At 39.9% G+C, this 12,210-nt stretch overlaps 2 protein-coding genes across 5 annotated transcripts in view; both read right to left on the reverse strand.

The window, feature by feature from the left end:
* The window catches only part of LOC141753401 (talin-2), a 116,005-nt gene extending 114,797 nt beyond the window's left edge, over nucleotides 1–1,208 (reverse strand). For all 4 annotated transcript variants that reach the window (XM_074612063.1, XM_074612053.1, XM_074612044.1 and 1 more), the window contains exon 1: nucleotides 1,054–1,208. The gene's annotated coding sequence lies outside the window, so the exon portion shown is untranslated. The remainder of the gene's footprint in view (nucleotides 1–1,053) is intronic.
* Nucleotides 1,209–5,885: 4,677 nt separating this feature from the next.
* On the reverse strand, nucleotides 5,886–8,217 carry ddx28 (DEAD (Asp-Glu-Ala-Asp) box polypeptide 28). Its single transcript, XM_074611868.1, has one exon. The coding sequence runs from the start codon at nucleotides 7,983–7,985 to the stop codon at nucleotides 6,306–6,308; it is 1,680 nt and encodes a 559-aa protein (XP_074467969.1). The 5' UTR covers nucleotides 7,986–8,217; the 3' UTR covers nucleotides 5,886–6,305.
* Between the last annotated feature and the right edge of the window lie 3,993 nt (nucleotides 8,218–12,210).

The raw sequence follows: 12,210 nt of genomic DNA on the forward strand, positions 1-12,210 counted from the left end.
AGAACAGATATAGCAGCATGTGATTGGTATTACTTGTGCCAGTGGCAGCCTTGTCTTTCTCTGGAGGGGTGTGGCAGCTGAAGCTGAGCCGACAACAGGCAGCCATCCTCCTTAATTCATTGCATTATAACCTGGAAGATGGATATAGGTGCTGCTGCTGCAGAGAAGCCATACATTATTCTACATGTCGCACTTTACATTTTCCTTTCAATGCTGCTCATTGTCACCTTGACCGTGAAAAAAAAAAAAAAAAAACACACACACTGTGAATAACGCCCACGGCTGATAACATAGGACCCCCCTTCTGAGAGCTATAATATGATGTTTAACAGTGTGGGGTTGGATTCTCCCTCCACGAGCTCTTTAACGCAGCACCAGCCAGCCACGCGCTTTTTTTTTTTTTACACAGGTGTCCGCCCTTTAATAATGTGCGCGTGTCACACACACCTGGCATGTATTATTAACACAAAAGTTGGGAACAATTGGTGGCATTAGTGGCAGCTTGAATGACTTGAATAACATGGCGGAGGCTTGGTTTTTCCCTTGCTGGGGTGCAATGTTACCACCAGCTCCTCTGTGTGAACTCTCCATGCCTCTTTGACTCTGCACACACCACCAACACCAACACCAGCACCAACACCAACACCACACTACCAACCAAACCTCCACATGCTGAACCCTGCAGCTTCAAAAACAACAGCAAAAGAAAAAACAACCTCACCCCCTGCAGCTGCAGCAGCTGCCTTGTGGTGTTGTAAAGTGGCCAAAAACCAAGCCGAATTAGGCTTGCTCCACAAGTTTGGTTTGATTCAAATGAGCATCGCAGCCTCTGGAGCTTGCAACTTGCCGGAGGAACCGACATGTGAAGCGGCCACTGAGGAGGCTCCCACCCGGGCTGGCTGCATGGAGCTCCAGCACACACAGACACGCGTGCAGGGTTTTAATATAAAGCTGTGGTTTGGAGAGAGAAGGTCAGACCGATCTGCTGCAGGAGAGCGAGAGATGGGCAGCAGCAGCAGAATAAGCCGATTACAGGGTTTGTAATAAACCTACCTTCAAGATCCTCTACTGGGGCATTTCAAGCGAGGCAGCCCGGAGAAGAAGATGCACATTAGCCGACAGTCCCGCTTCTCGGCTGTAAAAAATCTCCTCCGCGTTTGAGGGGAAATTTCCAAGTGGCTGGACGGACAGTGTGCGAGCAGCAGCGGCTCTGTGTGTGTAAATGGGGAGGGGGAGATACGGTGGGGCAAAGAGGAAATGCGTCATTATTAATGGACCGAAGGCTTTGTAGTCCATCAATATATACCATCAATGTGCACGGAGACTACAGATTGGGGGTGAATTAAGTGATATTTATTTATATTTTATGTCTGGACAATAAATGAATGCCCTTTAGTATAGGTTGCAAGCAAGAAAGAATGCAAGAAAGAAAGAAAGAAAGAAAGAAAGAAAGGAGAATACCTTGTGAAAAGCATCCAAACAACACCAGCTGCTCAAATATAGGTCTATTCATTGTAATGGACCAAAAGCTTTGGGTGACAATGGGGGTGAATTCAGTGATATTTATTTATATATTTTTTTAAATATATTGTGTAATGTGTGATCATTTTAAGACCAATTACATCAATTGTACATGTTTTTCTGTAGTAATGTAGTAATGAGTATTTTGTGTTTTGTATTTTTCTAATTGGCACCAGATTATCATGTTGTGTCTGGGTAATAAGTAAATGCCCTTAAAGCTGCAGTGGGTAGAATTTGAGCAAATATGATTAAAAAAAATGTTTAAGTGATATTTATTTACATTTCACGTCTGGATAATAAGTGAATGTCCTTTAGTATTTGTTTCAAGCAAGCAAGAAGGAAAGAAAGAAAGAAAGAAAGGAGAACTCCCTGTGAAAAGCATCCAAACAACACCACCTGCTCAAATATAGGTTTATTCATTGTAATGGACCTAAAGCTTTGTAGTCCATCCATATACACCCTCGCTGTCCACAGAGACTATAAATGGGGGGTGAATTCAGTGATATTTATTTATATTTAAAAAATATATATATTGTGTAATGTGGGATCAATTTAAGACCAATTACATCAATTGTATATGTTTTTCTGTAGAAATGAGTTTTTTTTTTTTTTAAATATTATTACTATTATAGTCACCACCAGATTATCATGTTATGTCTGGGTAATAAGTAAATGTCCTTAAAGGTCCCATATTATAAAAAAGTGAGATTTTCATGTTTTTTTTATTATAAAGCAGGCTTAAGTCCTATATAAATACTGTGAAAGTATGGAAACACTCAATCGACAGGGAAATACACACAGCCCGTATTCAGAAACTCTGCATTTGAAACAAGCTGTCAGGATTTCTGCCCATTTGTGATGTCACGAATAAACAATATTTAGACCCTTGACACAATTTTAAACGTAAACATTCTAAACGTGTCCCAGTTTATTCCTGTTGCAGTGTATGTGATGGGAGGGGGAGATACGGTGGAGCAAAGAGGAAATGCGTCATTATTAATGGCTTTGTAGCCCATCCATACACCCTCGCCGTCCACAGAGACTACAAATGGGGGGTGAATTAAGTGATATTTATTTACATTTTACGTCTGGATAATAAGTGAATGCCCTTTAGTATTGGTTGCAAGCTAGAAAGAAAGAAAGAAAAAAAGAAAGAAAGAAAGAAAGAAAAAAAGAAAAATATATAGTGTGATGTGGGATCTTTTTTTTATTATATTTTTATTGACACTTTGCAACAAACATACATGACATAATTTACAGATCCTGTATACATACACTGCCCAACCATGTCTGTCTAAAGTGCCGTATTTTAAGATTTGTTATACACATAAAAATAAACATTGAAAACAACAGTAAGAACAAATAGGGAGTGATCTTTTCATTATCATACAATCATAGATTTGTAAAAATAAAATCTATGTGTGATCATTTTAAGACCAATTACATCAATTATACATGTTTTTTTCTGAAGTAATGAGGCTTTTTATTATTATTATTATTCTAGTTGGCACCAGATTATCATGTTATGTCTGTGTAATAAGTAAATGCCCTTAAAGCTGCAGTGGGTAGAATTGGAACAAATATGGTTAAAAAAAATGTAAAAGTTATAAACCAGAGGAAAACAACCAATCAGAGCTGATCTGGAGCCTGCCTTCTCTGAGCAGCTGTCAATCACTCACAGCTCCGGCTGGTGGGCGGTGCTTGGTATTTCCTCAACTGAATTCAGCATGGCTGCCGGGTCACAAACTTTCTCATTTTACAGCTAAACAGTACACTACAAGATGTTTCTGAAAACATTTGAGGTGAGAAATAGGCATTACAGTAACAGAATATTGATTCATATTTGATCAGCGCTGCCTAGTTTGACTGTTTGATTGACAGCTGCCTCCGTCGAATGAACAGCCAATAGGAACGTTCTCTCTGAAATTACCTGTGATTGGCCAAAGTCTCCCGTCACGGGCTATATTTTTTAAAGCATGAAAACAGAGTCATGAGGAGGTGCAGAAGTCTAGTTTTCTCTCAGAACACTTGAATTACAATATGCTGAAAGGTTATTATGGATTTTTTTTGCCCAATGATGCCAAAAACATTCTGCCTACTACAGGTTTAAGCCTGTTGGGTTCAGGCCAAAAAGAAAGAGAAAAAAGGAGAATTCCCCGTGAAAGGCATCCAAACATCACCACTTGCTCAAATATAGGCTTACTCATTGTTTGTTTTACTGTAGACTGTGGGTGGTGACAACCAATGACCTTAAACCAGCCAACTTTATGCTTCTCCCTGGCTTTGTCCAACAAACCAGGATCCAGTTATACAAGAGCATCTTAAGGGATACTCCGGCAATTTAGTATTGAACTTCCATAATGGTGGGGGACTACTGAGAGACAGATTAAATATATAGGTATAAGCAGAATGTTTTTGGCATCAATGATGCCAAAAACATTCTGCTTACTGCAGGTTTAAGACTAAGAGCTAAAATATTTTTAGCTGTAAAATAGTTCATGTGGGGCCCAGCAACTACCTGGAAGCGGGACATTTGATAGAGTTTATTATTTCTGCAGGGTCAGCTGAGGTGAGGCAGGACAAAAATATAAATTGAGGGATTGGAGGCATTTGCTCCACATGCTATAAGTGGACACTGGGTCCTTGTTGTCAGGGTACAGTTGGGTGAAATGTGAACCTAAAGGGGGGGTGAAGCTTAAAGATGTTGACCCGAGCCTGAGCAACACAATCTCAGCTAAATTCCAGACATTCTGATGGAAGCCCGTTGTTACTGTCAGGGCCATTAACACGTCTGGCCCCTCTGTCTGCTCCTATAATCTCTATACTTCCAGAAACACTCCAGCATAAATCATCAGGTGTGTCGCATGACTGACAAACGTTTCGAAATAAGAGCACACACTGTTTCCAGGCAGAAATGTCTACTTTTAAGTTTGTTGTCATCTGTGCAGAATTCATGTCAAAACTAAAAAGTTGTCTAACACCTACTGAACCATAAAATCAGGGTCAAAGGAAAAGTTATTAACTTTGAAATCAGATCCCAAAGATTGTCTTCACTCTGGCAGATTTTCATGTTGACACTGTTGCGGTTTCCTTTCAACAAGCACCCGCAGGCATGGGAGAGGGAAAAAAAATCCTTTCAAGTACGGTGGACCTACCACATCAACAGTAGACACGTCAGGTTTTGCCCTGAGTTCAACTTGACTGCAGATTAATGATTAGTGCTGTAACTTGATGAAGTGGTTCTGTGCTGCAAACATGAAAAGGTACTGGAGTCCACTAAACCTTTCAGAAACTAGCAGGCGACTATTTCCAATGTTATTGAACATGTGCCAAGTTAGTTGTATTGAGGACAAAAAACACATGTATATATGTTTTGACCCACAGTATCAACTGTGCAGCTATTATACATAAGCAGAAATCAGACAAATGCCACCACCTGGTGGCTAAACACATGCAGTACATATTATAGAAAAAATAGGATAAGTTCACATGACAATATCAATCAATGCAAGACATATTAGAAAGTCTTAAATGTTTTATGAGACAGATCAGTCAAAGCAGAATGTATTTTTCTTCTTATTCAGAGTGATGGTCGGAGACATTATTTTAATGCCATACCCTGGATGGTATTTGGTTCGGTGTGGCGAAAAAGCCAACATTTGAATAAGTCTAAAGCAATGGCTCCTTCAGTGACAAGTTACCCACAGTCATCACATTACATTGTTGCACAGTTTTACAGTTTCACAGTTACACTCACCAAATAGGTTGATTTCTGTTTTCAGTATTTTGGAGGAGAAGCTGATGTGTGTTTAGGATGTCAATTTTGCATGGAAAAATCTTTGCATCCAAAATAAAACCCACAACACACCTTAGACAATAGAGTTAGGCTAAAGAAAATCATGTTTTTGTTGCAAAGAAAATAACTACTACTTATGTTTTGGAAGTTGCAGGTGGGCCTCCCCAGGGGGGCTCCAACAGTTTCAGTGGAGGTCAGTGAATGGAGGTAAAAAATATATTACATTAGTTATCAAAAGAGGACCACACAGAATAGCCTACGGGGTATCAGTCAGAAACCAAAAAATGCCTCAGGGCAGACCTCTTTTATGTATTTGGTGTAGTCTGAAGTTATGTCAAACAGCTATATCAAGCTATGTTGGTTCAGTTGTTGAATGTCTATGGGATCAAATAACACAATCATGATCCCATAGACATCCAGGAATTGAGCGAAACTAAGCAAGTAAACTGAGGGGGTGTCTTTTTCCAAGCGTTGTCTGAGGGGCGGTCCACAGTCTAAAACTGGGATAGAACATCGTTCAAAGATCACATATTTTTCCAAATAGTTGAGGTAAATAAAACAAGGTGAGAAAAATATGCAGTTAGATTTTACTTTGAAGTCCAAGCACTTAACAAAAAAACTGCAACAATTGAATACAAAAATATTGTGATAAGTATATCTATATAGTCTATATATGCAGATTAGTCTGCACAAAAAACCTTTACATTAGGAAATATACAGTAGGTATAACATTCTTGACACTATAGCAACATTACATTTAGACATAAAGCTCACACTGTCCACATTCCCATTAATATCATGCTTTATGTTAGTGCTTAGTGTTCAGCAGAATGTCCATCCCTTGTAAGATCAACCATAACTGGGCAATTTCATTCTTAATTCTTTCAAGAAAGTGATTTAAGTACCTTTGAGTTTGTCATCCCAACACAACACATACAGTAACATGTCCCACCAGAGGCTTTTCCACTTGCAAACATACAAAAAAAACCTACTCCTTTGCTTCTACTACTTTGGGTTTTGGCTCAGATATCTCAGATTCCATGCCTGGCAAACTAGTTCTCCTCCGTGCAGCGGTCTCAATCTTCTGCACCAGCTCCACATCCCACGGATGAGTGACGAAGCTGAGCACCTCCCCATCCTCCACTCCTCCAGCCCTCCCCACTCTCCCTGCCCTGTGAATGTAGTCTGTGTGGGACTCTGGGGAGTCATAGTTGACAACCAAGCGCACTCTGGATGTGTCTAGGCCACGTGAAGCGATGTCGGTGCATATCAGCACATCGGCCACGCCCTTCTGGAAAGAGCGGAAGATTCCTGCCCGCACGGCAGCAGCCATCTCCCCTTGCAGACGTGCGTGCTGCACCCCCATCTCTTCCAGCGAGTACCCCAGCCAGTTGACGGTGGCGGACTTGTTGCAGAACACCAGAGCGGCGCCCCCTCCTCTTTCCTGTTGGAGCATCTTCAGGGCTTGGTGGAGCTCCAGGATCTTGTCAGCGCCCTTCACCTTCAGGAACGTCTGTTTGACATGTGGCATGAGGAAGTGCAGCATCTTGCTCTTGATGACCACCATGCTGCCGAGGTCCGTCACCTGGCTGAGCACTTCCCCGACGCCCCCCGGGAAGGTGGCGCCCACCACCAGCAGCTGGGCTTTATGGCCTAGGCCTCGCGTTTCCTTGGGACCATTGGCGATGTTTGTGCGGAGCAGGATGTTCTCCAGCATGTCAGAAAAGCTTGGGTCGAACATGGTGTCGGCCTCGTCCACCACGAAGAAGCTCAGCTCGCTCAAGTCCACCCAGCGTCTCTGCAGGGCCTTGACCAGAGCACCTGGCGTGGCCACTAATATATCTGGATGATCCCTCTTGAAGACTTCCTTGATGTGTCCTACTCCGCGGCCACCACCCACAGTCCTCGTCAGCAAGCCTAACGGAGCACACAGAGTCCTGGACACGGCCGCCACTTGCTCGGCCAGTTCTCTGGAAGGCACGAGAACCACAGCACGAATCTTACGTGCACTCGCAGCGTACACCTCCGACTCTTTATCAGCCTGCAGCCTGTGAAGAATGGGAAGCAGGTAACTCAGTGTTTTCCCACTGCCCGTCTCCGCGGCACAGAGAATGTTGTGACCTTTCATGACCTTTGGGATGGTCTGCAGCTGCACAGTGGTGGGATGGGTGATGTTGATATTGTCCAAAGCCTCCACCAGCTCCTTGCAGATGTGGAAGTTGTTAAACGTCACCGCTGCTTTCTGTTCATCACCAACATTGTGATTTTCAGCAACAAAAGGTGCAACAGTCTTGATGTTGTTGATGATGAAATAGTCACCGAATGATTTGTTGTGTTTCCATCCTTGTGTGCAAAGAGCAGGCTGCTCGAACTTGCCAAGCGTGTACGCTACAGACTGGTTCAGAGTTGGGTTCTTGCTCTGGATCAGGAGCTTGCCTGCTTTGATGGTGTTGATCTGGTTTCTGCCTCGAGTCTGTTTCACACTTTCAACCTGCCTCTGCATGGAGCGAGGAATACGAATAATAGTCTCTTCTGGAGAAGCTGCTGCTGCTCGACACAAGCGAGTCTGACTGATACAACGATGAACAGGACAGCAAACAGACACTTTGATAAACTCACGACGGTAAACAGCCGAAGCCAGATAGCCTATAACCTTCACAGAGAGCATGTTGTTGTTTACCTGGCTCTCTTTAGCAGCTAATAGTCAGCTGACGAGAATAAAAACGCAAATAAACAACTAAACCATGAAGACGGAACCAGCTTAGTACAATAGAAATCCAGGAAAAGTCACTTTAAATGTTCAAAAACCACCGTAAACCGGTTAGCATCCTGCAGAACTTGACAGCTGGATCGCCATGCTTTAACGGCGACTGATGATGATGTCAGGTGCGCGCGGAGTGATGATGTAATGGAAATGCAACATAGCAGTGATCTTTTTTCCCCCACATTTTATTCAAAATTGGCAACAAATGCAAATATAAAAATACAAACATGAATGTAAAACAATGAGAAAAATTCAAGAGTGCATAATAATTGTATAAACAAGCCATGCAAATGATTCAATTAATTAAACAAATTAAATAAACAAACATATTATAAAGATTCAAGATTCAAGCCCTTGTGTAGTACAACGAAATTAGATTGTGACAATCCCATAGGTGCTAATGAAAAGATAATACAATAAAAAAGAGATATTGCAATATAAATATAAAATATATAAAAGATAATACAATGTAAAATATAAAAATACAATATGTATATTGATGAGATGAAAAATATAAATGCCGCAAACATGTAAAGTTTTGAAAGACTTTTTGTCAACAAAAGATTTAATAATCTTAAGAGATAAAATAAAATAAGATAAGATAAGATAAGATAAAATAAGATGAGATAATCCTTTATTAGTCCCACAGAGGGGAAATTTGCAAGATTACAGCAGCAAAGGGTGTAGACAGCGCAAACAACAAAAGGCATCAGTAAATAAAAACAAGATCTAATAAATAGTAAACAATACAATTATAGTCAGTAAGTGAAAAATAGACAAAAATAGACTGAATGAGTGGTTTCCAATTATTGCACACAAGATTATGAAATATTAAATGTTGTTATGGCACAAAATATTGAATATTGATATTGCACATCTTAATGTGATGTTCCCTGAGAAAAATTGAGAGGAGGGTTATAATAATAATAACAATAACAATAACAATGATAATAATAATAATAATAATAATAGTAATACTACTACTACTACTAATAATAATAATAATAATAATAATAATAATAATAATAATAATAATAATAATAGGCCTATCGTTAAGTTCACAAGGTATAATAATTTCTATAGATGAATATTTTAGGCATTAAAAATATTTAGTTTTAAACAGAAAACATGGCCATCCCCAGACAAGTGTCATTTTCAATGTGTTAACTCTGAAGTCTGCATTGTATGCCTGTTCTAATGGTAACTCAATCGGCTGATCACTGCCCTACAGTGAATCAGTACTGCCTGCAGTACAGTAATGCCAGAGATTGAAATAGATTAGAAAAGGGTGAGAAAGAGCACTGTCACTGATACAACAGTGACTGTCAATAACTGTCCACATGACTCTCAGCTCTGCAAACACCGAGCCTGAGTTACTGTAAATACACTTGTGGTATGCATCTGAGAATTGCCAAAGAGAGCAGATCGACATTTTATCTGATTATTGTTATTAGATTTATCAGTCTTTTCAAGCATGTCAGCATAGTATGTAGTCTACCCTTATACATTACTACTTAAAGGCATATTTTGTATGCAGTGGTGGAAGAAATGTTAAGACCTTTTACTCAAGTAAAAGTAGCATACAGTGCAAAAATACTTTGTTACAAGTAAAAGTCCTGCATTCAAAGTCTTAATTGAGTAAAAGTACAAAAGTATTAGCATCAACATATACTTAATGTATCAAAATTTTAAGTTCTTATTATGCAGAATGGCCCATTTCGGCATAATACATATTATATTATTGAATTATAATTAGTGATGTATGTGTTCATCACTTTAATGTTGCCACTGGTAAAGGTGGAGCTAAGTTTGAGTACTTTGTATACTGCTGGGTAACTTAACCTGTGATAGTCCATCATAATGTATTAGTAGATTTTTTTTTTAAATTTTCTATTAATTATCTGAATATGTAAAATAACTAGTTACTAAAGCTGTCAAATAAATGTAGTGGAGTAAAAAGTACAATATTTGCGTTTAAGTGGAGTAAAAGTATAAAGTAACATAAAATGTAAATATTCAAGTAAAGTACAAGTACCTCATAATTCTACTTAAGTATAGTACTTGAGTAAATGTACTTAGTTACATTCCACCACTGTTCGTGTGCCTGCCCTGGGGCTCTTATAGGGGGATAATCTGGTGTTGCTGCTTTGCCACTGGGAGGGTGGAGTGTAAACTAATAAAAAGGAGACTAATCTTACCAGGCATGCATCCAGAGAGGGTCCAAAGGGGGACATAAGCCTCTGCTGTTTGGCTCTGTCTCTCTCCAGTTGCCTGCTAGGAATGTTTTCATTCATTTATTTTTGGTTCACACGTTTTATCTTCCCATATCTGCAAAGGACAATTGCATTTACACTCGGCAAAAACAGCTGTCTGCATCAGTGCTGCTGTCACATGTTGCATTGATTGTGCATCAGCTACCCTTCCCATGTGCTGAATGAATTGGATCGCTGATTGATTTACTGCAGCTTCAGAACATCACACTCACTTTCAGTAATAGAATCTCTGTCACGTGTTGAACAAACCAATGCTGTGGAAGCCCTATGAACTTAGATCACTGTCTCCTAACAAAGGAAGAAATAACTGAGCTTGCATACTGGTTACTTACATATATGTAAATGGATTTATTAAAGAGGACCTATTATGCTTTTGTGCTTCTTCCCTTTCCTTTAGTGTTATATAGTGTTTTTGTGCTTGAAAAGGTCTGCAAAGTTACAAAGCCCAAAGCCCACGCCAAAGGGAGTTACTCTCCGTCACAGAAACACTGCTCCTGAACTGCCGGAAACGCCTTGCTTGAAGTCCCGCCTTTTCTTCCGTAACGTGGTTATGTCATCAAGAAACTTATTTGCATAATACCTGCCTAGCGGCTAGTTTGGCACGGCCTTAAACAAAGCTTGTTAGAGAGGAGGTGAAGCAGAGTTCGAAGAGTTTGGTTCGGTTGACCAATCACAACAGAGAGGGACAGCTGACCAATCAGTGCAGACTGGGCATTTGGAGCTTAAACAGAGCATTTCAGACAGACGGTGAAAAGAGGTGCTGCAGCACAGACGGTGAGTGCATTTTGAACATTAAAACATGTAAACATGTTCTAGTAGAAATCCAAAATAGAAGTATGCACCAATAAATATAATAGATCCTCTTTAATGAACCGTATCACTAAGTAAACATAACATTAAAGGTCCCACTGTGTACACCTTTTTATATCCAGACTTTGGGCTTGTGATTATCTGACGGGAGGCAACTGTCCCACTCACTCATCACACCAAGTCAATATTCAGCTTCACAGACTGAACAAAAGAGGGCAGCATAAATCAGGAAGATTTCAAGTCAGCTGAAATTCTGATCAGAGCTGTGATGGCAAGTTTTTTGCACTCTCTCCCAAGGAAATCAAACATATTGTTTGTCGAGGATTAAATATTCTGCAAACTATAGTCAGCATATTTTCACTACTCCACTCTTTTGCATTATTAACATACTGTAGCCTATAAGTCAATCACAGATAAATTAAGACATAAAATAACAAATAAATGACAGAAATTACAGTTTTTTTTACTTTTCAAATGTTGGAGAATGTTTATAAATAAGATTTTGTCACCAAAACAGTGTAATAGCCTAAATGAGCCTTTAATTCCTTATCAGCTGACATTCTGATACTGTGTGCAATTGGATATGTGTTGACATTTAGTGAACATCACGCATGTTGCCAAGGTGCTGCTGTGTTGCATTTCTGCAGTGTGTGCAAACCCCAATCCTTGAAAGAGTGACACCTCTCAAACAGGACCAGTGTGGGGGCAGGTGCTGTGTTTTTTTCCCTTCATAACTTTCTTTACAAGAACATAATATCACAAACCACATCTACAGCCTCCCACACAATTTGTTTTCTTTATCTTCTCCCTTCAAAGGTCATCTGCGAAGATAAGACACACCGGTAACCTGAATTAGACTCGGGTGGGTCTGCAGACATGGTTACTGCACAGGAGAAAGTTCAGTCGAGTCATGTGACTGCCACATAATAATATGATGATCACTTTTATAATTCAATTTGATAAGAATATATTTGTGAGAGTCAGTGAATTAAGATTCATTTGGATTCATTACAACTAAAACATTATGTCCTCCTTTCTTTTGTGGC

Source organism: Sebastes fasciatus, chromosome 2 (assembly GCF_043250625.1).
Source record: "Sebastes fasciatus isolate fSebFas1 chromosome 2, fSebFas1.pri, whole genome shotgun sequence".
Classification (NCBI taxonomy): domain Eukaryota; kingdom Metazoa; phylum Chordata; class Actinopteri; order Perciformes; family Sebastidae; genus Sebastes; species Sebastes fasciatus.